Source organism: Falco naumanni, chromosome 4 (assembly GCF_017639655.2).
Source record: "Falco naumanni isolate bFalNau1 chromosome 4, bFalNau1.pat, whole genome shotgun sequence".
Lineage (NCBI taxonomy): Eukaryota > Metazoa > Chordata > Aves > Falconiformes > Falconidae > Falco > Falco naumanni.
Window position 1 is genome coordinate 79,472,315 of NC_054057.1, and position 15,553 is coordinate 79,487,867.

At 39.9% G+C, this 15,553-nt stretch overlaps 1 protein-coding gene across 3 annotated transcripts; it reads left to right on the top strand.

Moving 5' to 3' along the window:
• The first annotated feature begins 63 nt into the window (after positions 1-63).
• LOC121088112 (acyl-coenzyme A synthetase ACSM4, mitochondrial-like) lies at positions 64-13,093 on the top strand. 3 transcript variants are annotated; one of them, XM_040593830.1, is made up of 14 exons: positions 64-204; positions 2,591-2,853; positions 3,732-3,942; positions 4,366-4,573; positions 4,947-5,090; positions 5,827-5,983; positions 6,620-6,699; positions 7,486-7,609; positions 8,126-8,206; positions 8,318-8,419; positions 8,774-8,901; positions 9,589-9,688; positions 10,402-10,521; positions 11,729-13,093. In XM_040593830.1, exons 2-14 carry the CDS (start codon positions 2,656-2,658, stop codon positions 11,813-11,815), a joined length of 1,740 nt encoding a protein of 579 aa, XP_040449764.1. In that variant the 5' UTR covers positions 64-204; positions 2,591-2,655; the 3' UTR covers positions 11,816-13,093. The 3 variants fall into 3 exon arrangements, with proteins under 3 accessions (XP_040449764.1, XP_040449765.1, XP_040449766.1); XM_040593831.1 differs by having other exon boundaries at positions 4,384-4,573; XM_040593832.1 differs by lacking the exons at positions 9,589-9,688; positions 10,402-10,521; positions 11,729-13,093 and having other exon boundaries at positions 8,352-8,419; positions 8,774-8,875.
• The last annotated feature ends 2,460 nt before the right edge of the window (positions 13,094-15,553 follow it).

Genomic DNA, 15,553 nt, shown 5'->3' on the forward strand with positions numbered 1-15,553 from the left:
CTTGTTTTGAGAGAAGCAAATGATAAAGCAGAAGGGGTTTCATTCCAAATCCTTCCTGACAGAGCATCCAGGTTTCACATCTGCAGATAAAGGCTAAGCTTTACAGTGCCTCATTTGGGAAATGCATGTCCTGAAAGCCGAATGAACCAAACGAAGAGGATCTACCCTAGTCAGCTCTCAATCTATGCTGTCCAGAGCAAACAGGTCAGGAAAACATTATTTGTCTGAATTCCTAGTGTTGCTGATCATTGAAAAGAAGCAGATGTTACTCAATCAGGAAAAATAATTTCTGATTCTTGCAGCAGTTTAGAGGACTTTACCATTACTGGGACTTTTCCTCAACTTCCTTACTTCATTTTCACCTCTGAGTTTGTGGATGAAGAAGTGCTAAAAACTGTTGAAAGCTCTCAAGCAAAACTTTTCAGACTTTTTTTATAGACTACTAGGGAATCCTGGATTTAAAACATTTTTCATCTTGCCAGTCTTGAATACCATTTCCAATCCTGAATACTGTTCCTTAACATTCTTTTTCTCCTCCTTTCTTTAAGGGCTATTGTATAGATTTTGTCATTGCAGTGCTCTGAAATCTGTAGATTATAGCTACATCATAGAATTAGAGCAGACTAAGAAATAAGAAATATCTTGCTATGTTTATTAAAAAGAATAATCTAAATGATGAGGCTTTTCTGTTAAAGGAATGAAAGTGGATCCATTGGGGTTTGGCATTAACAGTCGTCACAGCCTCAAAGAAAGGTTACATTTAATGAAAACCTGGCAATCTGGCAATCATTTCCTTAAGTAAGAAAAAGCAATAAAAATTAATGTATATCCCATAATATGGCATTAAAACCCTTTATTAACATCCATTTTCTATGGACTTATTTAGGGAATATTTAAAAGACTATTTTTAACAAGTAAAACCTTTTCAGATTAATTTTTTCCACCAGGCCCTGTTAATAGAGGTTTTGATTTAAAATGTAAGTACCATCTGAGTAAGTTTCTGCTCTGTAGTTCTGCTTCTGAAGTGGGTGGCATTTAGGGACATAATAACACCTAATTTTATATCAGTGTCCTATGATTCTTTCTCAGGAGCAAATCATATCCTATAGGATTATTTACAGCTGGTCAGTATTTCTCTACCATAGTCTCCATGTAGCATGGAGAACACCGTGAATTAGTTTGTTTTGACAGAATATGTGTTCTGGGGGGGAAAAATCTGCATCCAGATTTTTTATGCTGTCAGATATCAGTGAAAAGATTTAAGTTGTGTAAGTTCTAGGAATTTGAGTTCATTCACCTGATAGGCAGATTAAATATTACTGTAAAAGCTCCTGCTAAGGAATAAGGAAATACTTCCACTGTTAAATAAGTTACTTTTTCTTGGGCAATACAATTTGACCAAAAGTGAGATCCATGCCTCAGAGGTGTAAGGATAAGTGGTTACGGTTGAAGATGTGGGACAAGTGGTAAATGAATGCAAACCAAACTTAAAAACCTGGGACAAAGGGCAAAACTTTGCAGCTTTGCTCAAGCCACAGAAGTTCCACATGGAAAAGAATTTAATCAAGAGTTTACCTATAATTTTGCTCCTAGTTTGTGGATAGCTTCATCCTTTGTAAGAATAGAAAAGAAAATTTACCTGTATTTCAACAGTCACTCACCTAAGCTTGTATTGAGTTTAGTAACTTGTGTTCAGTAGTTGAAAAAGCAAAATCAGTAGATGGGCGCAGGTTTTGGAATTATCATAGGTATCCAGGACTCCGCTGGCTCCTGCTCTGACTGCAGGCTCTTCCAGACACAGGCCAGGGATTTTTTTTCCCATGTTTGATAATCTCCCTGTGCACTTACGAGAAGCCTTCAAACAAGCATTAAATTTTTTAGAGTTGAGCACAGTTCTGAAGCAATCTTCTAGACTGATGAAAATAATAACAACAACAAAAATAATAGTAATATAAAAAGAGAAGCAATGGGAAGGAAGGAAGGAAGGAATGGGACTGGAGAGCTTTTAGGATCATTGTGATGACTACGGATGTAAGAGGGCATTTACAGCAAGCAAATGTAGAAGTGTCTAAATCAAATTTGGGGACCTATATAATTGATTACTGAAGTGAAGATTCTTGGGATCTATGTGGTGAATGGGTATATCAGTCAGGAACTGTTCAAGCTAAACCAGTGAGAATATTGATGGAAGTAGTCTGGAAACATCCTTCAGCTCCATGTGAAAGAATAGAGAATCAGCTACTGAATGCTTCGCTGTAAGAACCAGTAACCTCCTTATAATGCAAACAGTAACATCTGATGTTATGTTTGTCTAAGGAGAGTTGTGAGCAATTAGCAGCCCCAAAGAACACATAGGGAATCTCTAAGGATCAGCTGAGATACACACAAGATACCGGTTCAGTACAGCACATTAGGTCCTTAAAAAGCTGGTGGTATAAAAAAAATGAAAGCAAGCAGGATGGAGAATTTCACGTTTAATTGAACTGTTAAAAGCATCACTTTGGCTGTGACTTCAGTTAATAACTCATTAATTCATAACTGAATTGTCTTTGGATAATCTCAAGGTTATTTTTTTGTTTGTTTGTTGCAGGATTCATAGCAACAGTTCTGATTTTCTTATATAGTCTACAGCATCTACGTACATCGTCTTCTGCCATGAAGCTGTTTAAATTACAGACTCTAAAATCCTTGTGGACCCTGAAGCCTCCTCATAGGACTTTCCATGGACACTCCAGGCTGCTTGCCTCTGATGTATATTCACAGTACAAGTCTGTCAGGCAGGGTGAACAGGAGATACCAAAGTACTTTAACTTTGCAAGTGATGTGCTGGACAAATGGTCTGAGATTGAAAAGGTAGAAGATTTTGTTGTGCAGATGTGAGATACTTTGATTTGAAATGTCATTGAAATAAGTTGGGGGTTTTTCTTTATCAAAAAAAATCAGTTGCCAAAACCAATTTGTATTAGGAAATTATACAAAATCTCATTCTTTCTTGCTTGATTTTAAAAGTGTCTCTGACCCTTGGTGCTCCCTGTGTAGGCAGAAAAAGCAATGGTGAATCCCTTTGGACTTTGATTTAACCTCAGAATGGCTGTGCTTATTCCTTCTGCATGCTATATTAGATAGTCATATCATAAAAATAGAGGAAACAGAACAGTAACATTGCATGCTAAGGGAAATCCTCCCACCAATGTTTAATTGCCTGGCTCCAAAGTGCATTCTGCATTTGTCCAGATGCCCTGTAGTCAGAGACCACTGAACTCCCCTCTTCCTGAGCTGTCAGACTAGAAGGAGTCCTGGGACTCCCTGTCCTCCTGTTGTTTGATTTTGTCCTCTGCCTGTGCTGCTTCTGTTTAACAGTATTCCACAACTCCTTGCAGAATATCAGGAGTATTATGTGAAGTATTTCATGTTATCCATTATTTTGTAGGAGCATTAATGCTCAGCATAAGGCTTAAACACTGAAATAGGATCCACAGTAGGATTTGAGTCTGGAGACAGTTGGGCTAGTAAACATTTCAGGTTCAGAAAAGGAGAATTTGTTGGTAATATCTGAGCTTGCCATAGCAAATCTTGATTCATTAAGGACAAGGAAAAAATAATTGCTTGTATGTATATGCCAGTTGTGAAATACTCAGATTTTCCATAATTTGCAGATATTTGTGCATTATAATTTCATGGTCTTCCAGAATAAAATTCGTGTTTTTGTTTTAAATCTCTGTGTTTTGTAGGCTGGAAAGAGACCATCAAACCCTGCCTTGTGGTGGGTAAGTGGAGAAGGAGAAGAAGTGAAGTGGAGCTTTGAGGAGCTGGGGTTCCTGTCTCGGAAAGTGGCCAATGGGCTGACTAAAGTATGTGGACTGCAGAAGGGGGACAGAATTCTTGTGATCCTGCCACGCATCCCAGAATGGTGGCTGGTGGTTGTGGCTTGCATGCGAGCAGGTCAGTGAGCATACCTGAGACTGGTAAAACTGGCTAACGCAAATTGGTTGAGAGGATCAAGACTTTATATAGCTTATAAAGTTTATACAGGAAAAGCAATGTAATAATCTAGTGAGTGGCCGAGCTACCAACTATGCAGGCAGTCAATGAATACGCAGTAGGTGCCATAGTAGGTGGCCTGTGCAGCAGGCATGGAGATGACAGAAGGCAGGGAAGAGTCATGGAAATCACAAGACAGTTCCACATTTCATTCCTTACAGGAGAGCACAAGCAGCTGCATTACTCCACTATAACTATTTGGCTTGGGAATGTCAGGGCAAATTCATCTCAGAGGTCAGTTTGAGAATAGTTAATAGTTTAGGTTCTTAGAAAAGAATCAGATATAAAAAATGACATCCCATACTGACTTTATTGCTCTTCCAGGAATTGTTTTTATTCCAGGAACATCCCAATTATCAGCCAAAGACATCTTATACCGACTCCAGGCTTCAAAGGCCAAGTGCATCATTACCGATGACACACTGGCTCCGGCTGTGGACTCAGTGGCATCTCAGTGTCAGTCTCTGAAAACCAAGCTAATGGTGTCCAAAGGCAGAAGGGAGGGGTGGCTGAACTTCACTCACCTGTACAAGTGAGTACGTTAGTGACACCGCAGTCATGATGCAGAAAGCAAACCTATTCTCCACAAGTGCTCATTTACAACTATCCATCAACTACAAATACTCATCAAATGCCAGCATTAAGGTGGTAATAGTGACTACTTGATTGCTGATCCATATTAGAGTTGCATACTAACAGTGATCTTGTTTTGGGAAGTTTCTATCCCGTTCTTCTTAAGCGGGGGGGTCTGTCTTTGAGGAAGTGTAACTCCACATGATTTCAGTCTAATCTGGTGAAAACCTTCTGTGGAGCTTTTGGGTGGGAGTTCTGCATTATGCCATACTTCATCACATTGTGAAGCCTGTGTAAAGTAACCACTCATGATTACGTTCTCTGTTTTAAAGACACCAATCTGCTGACCATTCCTGCGTCAAAACAAGGATTCAAGACTCAGTGAGTTTCTACTTTACCAGTGGAACCACAGGTTCTCCAAAGATGACTGAACATTCCCAGGGTAGTCTTGGTTTCAGACCCCTTTTAAGTGAAAGGTATGAAAGGTTTGAGCCTGTTTGATCATGGGATAATTGAAGCTGCGTAGCAGAACTGATGAAAAATTACTGGATAAGAAATACCAATGTATGGCCCCAATGCTTCTTCCTCTGAAATCGGACTAGAAACTCCAGCAGATTTCTAGGGGAGTAGGATTACCCCCAGTGTTTCCATTTTTCAATGAATACCTCTTACCCTTTCTTTAGAGTTGTTCAAAGGATAGCTATCAGCTGGGAATACTTTAGAACAAAGAACTAAGAGATACCATGCTGTTTGAGCTGCAAAAGCTTTGTGACATGTGTAGATGAGCAGAGGCTGAGTTTATGTTGGTTGCAGAGATCACCCTGGTCCCTCAGCAGCCTTAGAACTGAAATACCTGGTGTCCAACACAGCACCCGTGAATGCTGCTGCTACAGCCCTGTCTTCCTACCTAGTGGAAAGTCACTTCACTGAAATTCAGACTGTTCTCTTCCCCTTACTTGGTCCTGTGTTATGACTGACATCATATATGTATGGGTGTGTATATATATATATTTTTTTTTAATGCAAATGTATAGTTAGATGCCCTTTTGTCCTAGAGCTAGCTCAAAAAATAAACTTTCTCAGAATGCCCAGTGCATCTTGTCAGAAAATCTTGGGCTTGGTTTTTTTGTTTTCTGTTTGAGGTTTGGGCTTTTTTTTTAATCAAAAATTGTTCATTATCTTTTCAGTAATATTTTTTTTCTGCTTTATCAGGTACTGGTTGGATTTGACTCCCTCAGACATGATATGGAGCACAGCAGACACAGGTTGGGTACTAGCTTCACTGACATCTGTTTTTGATTCCTGGGTTTTTGGATCATGCATCTTTATACATAAGCTACCACGGATTGAATCAGCAACCATCCTAAATGTAAGTAAAAACTCATGGAGATGTGTTAATCTGAAGAAAGAGTGCAAAAAGAAAATTCTTAACACCATCTATTAAGTTTTATGAGGGTTGTGTCCATAGTTGTGTTTGAGATGCTGTATCCATTGTGTAAAGCCCCTATTTGCATCTGTAATGTACACAGAAAGGGCCAAACCTGCGGTTCGTTCATACGTTTTGCTCATAGCTGAAGAGCACATGAATGCAAATCATCCAAAAGCAGCCCTAATTGCTTGCCTTTTGTTCTGGTGACTGTGGAAGTAATATCAGCTGTTGTTAATGCAGACTGAAACTGCAGCATTGCTCTGCCCACACTGGCCAAGATGAAAGCGAAAACCTCACTGTAATGCAGATAGAGACAGCCTTATTCTGGCTGTGCTCCAAACGGTGCCGTCTGGATGTCACGTAAACGTGTTAGCGTGAGATTTTGTCCAATCAAATATACTGTGAATCTCTGTATATTACACCAGCTGTAGGAAGGTTTCTTTGCAGCAGAGAGCATGGTGCTTTTACATAGAAAGGAGAGATACATTTGCCTCCTGTATCACCTGTATACTGTATATCCACGAGGCAGTGTTTTGTCTGAGCTTCATATGTCCATCTTGTTGTTTAACTCGCCAGACTCTCTGCAGATTCCCCATTGACGTGCTGGTTGGTGCTCCAACATTGTTCCGCATGCTGGTACAAAGTGATCTTTCCAAGTATGTAAAGAAATTATTTACTAATATTTAATTTACCCTAACTAAACTTCAGTGAGCTCCCAGATCTAGCTGCTTGACCCAAAATAGGGTAGAAATTTAGTTTAGAATATCCTTTGTGAAAAGATCGTCATACAAAAATCGTGAGTTTTGCTGAGTTTTATGATCAAACATGGAGAAACTTGATGTTTTCCCTCAGAAATTTGAGACTTTCACTACTGAACTTCGTGAGCAAATCCCTGAGGGGATGAGTGACTGCCTGTTAAATTCTTTATCATAATTTTCAATTACCACATTAATTATCTATGCTTTGGGAAGGAATGTCATCCTAGGAAGTCAGTGTCAATAAATGTGAGGGAGTGACTTGTGGTAGTTGTACAGCATCCCCTGCTCCAGTTCTCACTGCTAGCCACTGTTCCTTCCTCTCCTCTTGCATTTTCTCACTTGGGCTGTTGCAGAGGGTCAGCAGTTAGGGCCCTGGCTCAGCACATTGCTGTGTGGTTAGTTACAGGCATGTCCTTAAATCCCAGCTGACTTCAGCAAAAATTTTACTTTATTTTTTTTGTGTGTTTGACTGACTACTACTACTCATTTGTATAGTGTTGAGCACAGACTGATATCCTTGCTGTATCAGGAGCCAAAGGATCAGGAATCCTCAGATTTCTTCACTTCATGGCAGTAACTCTCCTAGTAATCAGCTCTCCAGTATTATTTGTTTATAGTTGGATGCCAGTTGTCTTGCCCAGTAGATTGAAGTACTGCCTTCCTTGTTTTTTAACTCCTGCGAAGCTACAAGTTCATGAACCTGAAGCACTGCATGAGTGGAGGGGAGCCACTCAACCCAGAAGTCATGGAGCAGTGGAAAAGCAAGACTGGGCTGGACATCCATGAAATATATGGCCAGACTGAAACGGTATATCTGTGGGGTCAATATTCTATGAAATCTTCATAATTCCTTTTTGCTTTACGATGTTTTAAGGTTTGTTTTGAAAGAACACAGCCTGTTTCTTCCTTCATGTTCTTGTGAATGTTTTGATAATCTCCTTTCCTTGAAAACCTCTGAAAGAACACCCCTACATGGCTCTTCTCACAGCACCTGCCAGAAATGTGGATTGTTGGGTGGAGGTGTGATCTAATATTTCCATAAATGTCCTTTAGCAAATTCCAAGTGACAGTGACGGGCAAGAGGGCAGAGTTTGAATCTATGGAAGACAACTGGTTAGCAGAGGGCATGAATTCTTTGCAAATAATGGGACAGGATTCTTTCAGGGAGTTTCTTGAGTTTGCTTATCTGTACCACACAGCACTGACATATAGAATCCTATTAATTTTAATTCCTTACTTCAAAATTATTCTAGAAAATACATTTAATGAATTAAATGTGAGTGTAGCAGTTTTCGATTGCAAAACTTTGTTTTGATTTTTACAGGGAATAATCTGCTGTGTTTCTAAAGGAATGAAGATTAAACCTGGATCAATGGGGAAGGCAGTTCCCCTTTATGATGTTCAGGTTTGTTGGCTGCTCTTTAGATTGTTTTGTTGGTTTTTTGGTTGGTTGGGTTTGGGTTTGGTCCATCCTCTGCCCCCATTGGACTAAAATATATGTTGTTTTCCATTCTAGATCATAGATAAAAATGCTAATATTCTGCCTCCAGGCCAACAGGGGGAAATTGCTGTCAGAAGCAAACCTGTAAGACCACTTGGTTTCTTCGCTGGATATGTAGTAAGGACTTTATTTTATTCCTCACCACCACTAATATCCCCCAAATGTCTCCAATTTCATAGTGGTTCAAAAAGCTGAATATTTTTCACCAGTTTATTATTTATTATCAGAGGAATTTGTTTGTTTCGATTAATGAGATGTTAGAAAAGGGAAGAGAAGAGTTTGCTCAAGACTGAGTTAAAAATCTTTTTAAAGATTAAAAATGTTTTTCTAAACCTTTTTTATTGTATTTTATAGCAATATTGGTACAATTCTTGAACATCCTTGACTAAAAAATTAAGTTCCAGTGCATTTAACATTATGTGCACTGTAGCATGCTCAAAATCTAAACTACTGTTTGTAAACCACTTTGAGGATAACCCTAAGAAAACTGCAGAAACTGAACGTGGGGATTTTTACGTCACTGGAGACAGAGGGACTATGGATGAAGATGGATATTTTCAGTATATTGGAAGAGACGATGACATCATCATTTCTTCAGGGTCAGTTTGCACACTTCCTTTCTAAAGCTGCCATTGTATAATCTTACATGTGTTCCTGGTGAGCTTCTAACATAATAGCGCTGTGATGAATGTGTTGACCTCTTGACTTAGGAATACTTGCTTTTATTGTTAGCTTTTCATAGACCTGCAGTATCATCTTGGTGATGTCAGTGGCATCTCTGTATCTGCTTCCCCTGCAACATCTCATCTGCTTGGACAAAGAGTAAAGACTTACATTGACAGAGGAGGGATTTTAATCTACTTTGGGTTTTGACTAAAATTTAAGGCTCTCTCTATTGGACTCAAAGAGCATTTGAAACATTGTATTTTTAACATATTGAAATGAAACAATTTAGTGTTTTATGGTGGGATACCATAATGTGGCATCAGCTGGTAGTGCAGACCCCAGCTATCAGGATGGGATGCAGCTCTAGTTAGGAAGCCACAAGGAAAGGGGAGAGGTGGAGAAGTATCCACAGCCCCAGCAATTCTTTACCATGTGACCACAATGAAATGCTCCCGTGTTCTAACACAGCCAACTTTCCCAATCTGCCTGAAGTTTCTGTAGTTGGTTGTTGGTTTTGTTTGTTTTCTGGGATTTCTTCTGCAATATGACAATTAAAAAACATCTGGTACTGGTTTTCCAGCTCATAAAACCAAATTCTGTATTTTTTTTTCCTTACCTAGATATCGCATTGGGCCATTTGAAGTAGAGAGTGCCCTGATAGAGCACCCAGCAGTAGCAGAAACAGCTGTTGTCAGCAGCCCAGATCCCCTCCGAGGAGAGGTAATGATGCTGAACAGTGCTAGGGGAAGCAGTATGTTTGTTTAAATGTGTAACTATATAAAGCGGTTCCTACTTTATGAATAATGTACAGCTGTAAGGCAGTCATGTCATCATGGATAATCCTACTTGGAGTGATGGGCAAAATCTCTTCCCATTTACATGCCTTTGCTCTTCTTAGTTTCTTTTCATCCCAAGAAGGTTGTCTCTGTGGAGAACATTACAATGATATTTACTTTCCCTTTGTTGTTAAGCACTTGCCTAGACAATGGAATTGTCTTTTCTGGCTGTCTTGGTATAGCTGAAGTTATACTATAACTGCCTTAGAATTAGACTTGGGCTACACCTATGGAGAAAGCACAGTCCTGTGCTGGGATGATATGGACCTACTGTCCTCAGTGTGAGCTTGAGAGGGAAACCACATGTCCCTCAGCTTCAGGGAGAACTCTACAGAGACACCTTATTACTCCTAATTCTTGACACCCACTGAGAGGACAGAGCATGTGCTCTTGCTTTGCAGTGAGGACAGGAAAACTGTGCTTTCAACTTTCTTTTCTGTACATACATGTGCAGAAGCTGGGCATTGTGTTGGTTTCTCTGTTCCTCCCTTTTGCACGTCATGACTGGACTGTGAGCAGTACTGCTCACTGGTAACCTGTATATTAGCTCTTAAAAATGGATGGTGTCAAGTCACTTTTGTTGATATTACCTTACAGGTTGTGAAAGCATTTGTGGTCCTGTCCCCAACCTTTTCATCCAGTGACCTGGAGAGCTTAGCATGTGACTTACAGGAGCACGTCAAGAAAACTACTGCTCCATATAAATACCCTAGAAAGGTAAAAGCTTCCGAGGAAAAGCTTTAAACCAGGGCATCCTTCCATAAATCTCAGTAGAATTATTATTTGGATTTTGATGATTCACCTGAAGGAGACAGACATAAAGATTCAGCTAGAGCACTGGCTTCAGAAAATCTTTCCTACATAACATTAGCTTGCATTGTTTATCATGCATTTGAGTAAAGTGTTTAAACCTCTCAAAAATTTCTGGGCTCTGTAGGCTATCCTAGGTAGATCTGCATGTTCTAAGTCAGGCTCACAATCATAATTCTCCACTTTTTATTTAATCTTCAGCCGAGCACTCTCTGGTGACTTAGGGTAGTACCTGGCTGAATTTGAATAAGTTTTTATCTACTGGTCCTCACAGTTGATAAATAAGAGGAAAGCCCAGGAGGATTGTTCAGCCTGGAGAAGAGAAGGCTCTGGGGAGACCTTACAGCAGCCTTCCAGTGCCTGAAGGGGACCTTACAGAAGCTTTCCAGTGCCAGGAAAGCTGGAGAGGGACTTTTTACAAGGACATGTAGCGATAGGAGCAGGGGAAATGGCTTTAAACTGAAGGAGGGTCGATTTAGATTAGATATAATGAAGAAATATCACTGTGAGAGTGGCGAGGCTCTGGGATGGGTTGCCCAGAAAAGCTGTGGATGCCCCATTCCTGCGAGTCCTCAAGGCCAGGTTGGATGTGGCTTTGAGCAACTTGGTCTAGTGGAAGATGTCCCTACCCTTGGCAGGGGAGGGTTGCAACTAGATGATCTTTAATATCCCTTCCAACCCAAACCATTCTGTGATACACTTCGGGTTTCTCAGTAATCCTGGCACTACAGGAAAAGAGCTACTAGCGTGCCTCAGTTCACTTGTGTAGAACTTGTAGGGACTAAGAACCATTGAAGACTTTATGCCAATAACATCCCTTTTTTCTTCTTCTTGTCATTCATCTCTGACCTCTGATAGCATTTAGGTATTCATCCTTCTGTTACAGCTGTCATGTTACACAGCTCAGTTTGGTTAGCTGACAGGCAGCTACACAGAGAGCCAGAGAAACTGTTTCACAAGTGGCACAATCTGCTGGCTTCATTTGGCTTGGATGGGATCCAGTAGACAAGCAGTCCTTACTGATAGCAGTCCTTAGTTTTCCACCTATATTGAGAGGCAGTTTTCGAAAACCAACTCTGTAGAACATGCTACATTGTTTTCTGTCTTTATTTAGGTGGAATTTGTCCAAGAGCTGCCAAAGACAAACACTGGGAAGATCAAGAGACACGAATTAAGAAACAAAGAGTGGGGACGGATGTAATACTGTTTGGAATTTAACAGAACTTCTTTCACTCCATTAACACCATATAAATTTCTCTATATAACTGCCCTCCTTCTGATCTGTTTTTGTTAAATGCCTGTGCATCAAAACCTATAGGTAACACCAAGATGTGATGTTTGTACCTGCTTGCAAAGCATGTAATGTCAGTACCATAGTTGCAGTTACTGAAGCCCTGCTGGGAAAGGGAACAAAATATACGCTCCATTCTAGTCTGAATGCCCACAGGTTCACCAGAATTTGGCTGGTGACCCATCTCTTTTAGATGGTATCCAAGATCAGTGAGGAGATACTGCTGATGTTGATTTTCTAAGCTCCAAGCTGGAGAAAAGGCATGCATGGATTTGAGTGGTTCAAATGCTATGTCCTTAAATGCAGCATGTTTAAACTCAGCACAGCCCTCCTATAATCAACTGAAGATGGAAAGACTTCTCTTTATTGATACCACCATATGACCTCCATAAACCTTTCTTGTTTGACATATGTGTTGATGACAGGCAGTGCCAGCTTCTCCCATGCTTTATCCACAAATATTCTGTTGTACAAAGTAGCTTTGTTGCTCACCCTCTATTCTGATCACACACAATAGACAGAACTCCTGTACCACTTCTGGTGGTCTTTAAAATGAAGTATGCTGTTAGGCAGGTGACCCCATTTGTAGAACAGACCGTGGTTCTTTGCCATAGTAGACACTTGCTATAGGACCAGTCTATTTCTGCAGCCACTTAGAGGTGAAACCAGAAAAAACTCCCTTGACCTGGTTTGGATGGTCACACCTGTTTAACATTTCACTCTTAGCTTTATGAAGCAGCATGTACTGGAGTGTACACACACTTACTTCTTACAGTTGCACATGGAATAGTGGGCCAAACTTTAAGGCTGTATCAGTTCTTAGCTGTTCATCCTCAGGTTTTTTTTAAATTTTGTGTACTCAAAAAAGATTTCATTTTCTGGCATGAATTTTCATTATTTGATAGAAACATCTCCAGCCTTGGAGTCCCCTTCTGTTCATTAAATAAGAAGAAATTGCTGGAGAACAATAGCATCTTCAGGCAGGAAAGAAGGTCTCTTACAGCTCTGTCTCACTGCCTGTAGTTCTGTGTCTATTGCAGCTGTGAAGTGAGATTTGGAGAATTTTAATTCTGAGAAAGTAAAATATTTCATTTCTTAAGAGTAAACACTTTGCTTATGTCAGTGCAACAATTTCTGTACTAGCAACCGCTGAAATGAAAGCAATTGTCAATAAATGCGTTTACTTCATTCTTTTTGACAGTAGCTTCATTTTTTGTAATGCTCCTTAGCGTTTCACAGAGATTTCAGAACATTTTTCACTATTTCATTCCTAAGGTTTCTAGGAGCATTAGATTACATGATTATAAAACCAATCATTAGTTTCTTGAATGCACTTGTTTGGGCATGCCGCTTGTCACTGCCTTGAGCTCTTTTCTATACCCAGTTCAGTTTTCTTTAAAAGTCACGTACTCCTGGGCCATCCAGGGGCTCTACAGCTTCTACATCTTTCTGCTTCGTTTCAAACAAACAACAATAAAAAAAGGTGTTTTAAAACAACAAAAAGTCTGCAAAAAGTGGAATGATAAGCAAGTGTACAAACTGGAATTCAGAGCTCCTGGAAATTATCTTTGTCCCTGCAGTTAGCTGTTGTTTGGGCAGTTAAACTCCTGTAATGTCTGAGGACTGGGAGGTTGATTTTTTTTTTTTTTCTTCCCTTACCAAATTTAAGGACCTAAAAATCAAGCAACTAAATTCAGAGTTGGGAAAGTTCAGAGCCTTAAAAAAAAAAGGTGTGAATGAAATTAAACCACTGAAGACATGAGTTTTACCACTGATTTCAGTGGGGTCATGACTCTAGACACTCTAAATTCTACTGTGGCTCATTAGAATAATTTGCTCCAGGCTTCAACTCTAGAACTGTCACCTACGGTGATCTCTTGCATAGCTGACCTTAGAAATTTGGTTTCTGTTGAGCTTTAGTACCCAGCTTTTTGCATGAATGGGCTGGGATCACAGTAGAGCAGTCTGCCAGGTTATTCATGCCATGTGCTGTGGCTGTAGTCGGTGAAGTGCTCTGCGCTGTGCTGCAGCAACCTCTTATCATTGATATTCAACACACTTTTCTATCTCATGTTCAAGGTAGATGGTTTGTTTAATTCTCCTTCTTTGCCCAGGATCAGAGAATCACCCAAGACATTTCCTCTGATTCATGCAGAATGATTTCAGAGACACAAGCTTGCAGCTACAAGCAGTTGAAAGCAAAATACAGCTCTCTAGCACATGGCTTTCTTTAGGAATCACAAGTTTGGAACTTAATTGGATTGTATCATTCTGGCTGAAAAATAAAATTTTCAATAGACTAGCCTTTCCTTTTGAGACCTCCTCACCATCCCTCTTACGGCCCAGCTTCAATTTGATGTTATTCTGAAAGACAATAGAAAAGGTATTCTGTATCAAATATATTTTGATGCATGATTTCCTGAGAGTTTAGCTTCTCATCCCAAGCCTATGGAAGGGACATGGTGACTTGGGTACATATGGTCTCTATAGTGCAACATCGTGATGAAGTTGCAAAACAGCCTCACCGAGGTGTTGGTGCTGCCGGTGCCTCCGTGCGTTTTGCCTCATGTCCGCAAAGACAGTGCGGTTCTCCCGTGTATCAGGACAACGAGGAAACAGAAACGGGTCATGAGGAGGAAGCTGTTGTGTTCTTGAGACTCTGGTCTTCAGCTTCATGCTTCTGGAGGTAATTAGCCCTTTCTTTTGGTGTTTTGTGGGGGTTTAGAATGGGCAACACAGCTGTTCTAAGGACAGCAAACAAGTGAAGTAACAAATTATAATTCTTCTAGAGAACTGGTTTCTTCCTTTGGAAGTTTTATAAGGTAGAGAGAAATCTTTAGTTTCGGCTGGGTACAAGGAACATATTTCTTCTTCAATGTTTTCCCCTTAGTGGTCATACAAATTTTTTCTGGTTTGGGTTAGTGGCAGCACAGGTCCTAAAAATGTATTGCTCAGATGGGGGCTGGCAGTTTTGTTGCAGCAAGATTCAAACCCCACATTTTTGGTGGTAGGATGAGAACCATGTGTCAGTGTCCCCTTCTTTTGAAGGCATGCCTCTTCCAACAGTGAGCCAGGAGCGGAATTCTCAGTGCAAGGTTGGGAGTGTTTGGCGTGTTTTTAAACTGAGGCATGTTGTTATGCATAGTATAAACTGTGAACTTGCACAAGTAACATGTATTTATACTGAAGACTGTTCTGAAATAGACATGAAACTAAGACCCCATCTTTTGCTTTAAGAACCCCTCTGAGGTAAATGGAATGAGAATTGAGATTATATTCAGTATGTGAGAAATAATTCTTTCGTATATGATGCTATCATACGTCATGAAAAACTAATACTTTGCAGAAATTCATAGTACATGCTTAGTGTTGCATGTATGCATATATACTCTGTGTGTGTGTACATATAGTGTGTATGTATTTTGGCACAAAGAATTGCTCTGCTTGCATTAGTAAGGAAGTTAATATTTAGTTTTATGTCTAGAAATCCTTAATACATTTCCAGAATGTGTTTGGAACTTGGTCTTTCAGATTTGCTGGATGGTGATTTTTGTGACTTTGCGTATGTTATTTTAGCCAGTTCATTGAGCTGGAGCATTTTATAAGTGATCGACAACTTCATCTCCTTTCCCACAATACAAACAGTTG

What these genes read in the sequence shown, in the direction of transcription:
- LOC121088112 (XM_040593830.1), top strand. Translation starts at nt 2,656, where the DNA reads ATGAAGCTGTTTAAATTACAGACTCTAAAATCCTTGTGGACCCTGAAG. An exon ending in TGTGGCTTGCATGCGAGCAG is followed by an intron (nt 3,943 to 4,365) that starts GTCAGTGAGCAT and finishes TTGCTCTTCCAG; the next exon opens with GAATTGTTTTTATTCCAGGA. An exon ending in TATATGGCCAGACTGAAACG is followed by an intron (nt 7,610 to 8,125) that starts GTATATCTGTGG and finishes TGATTTTTACAG; the next exon opens with GGAATAATCTGCTGTGTTTC.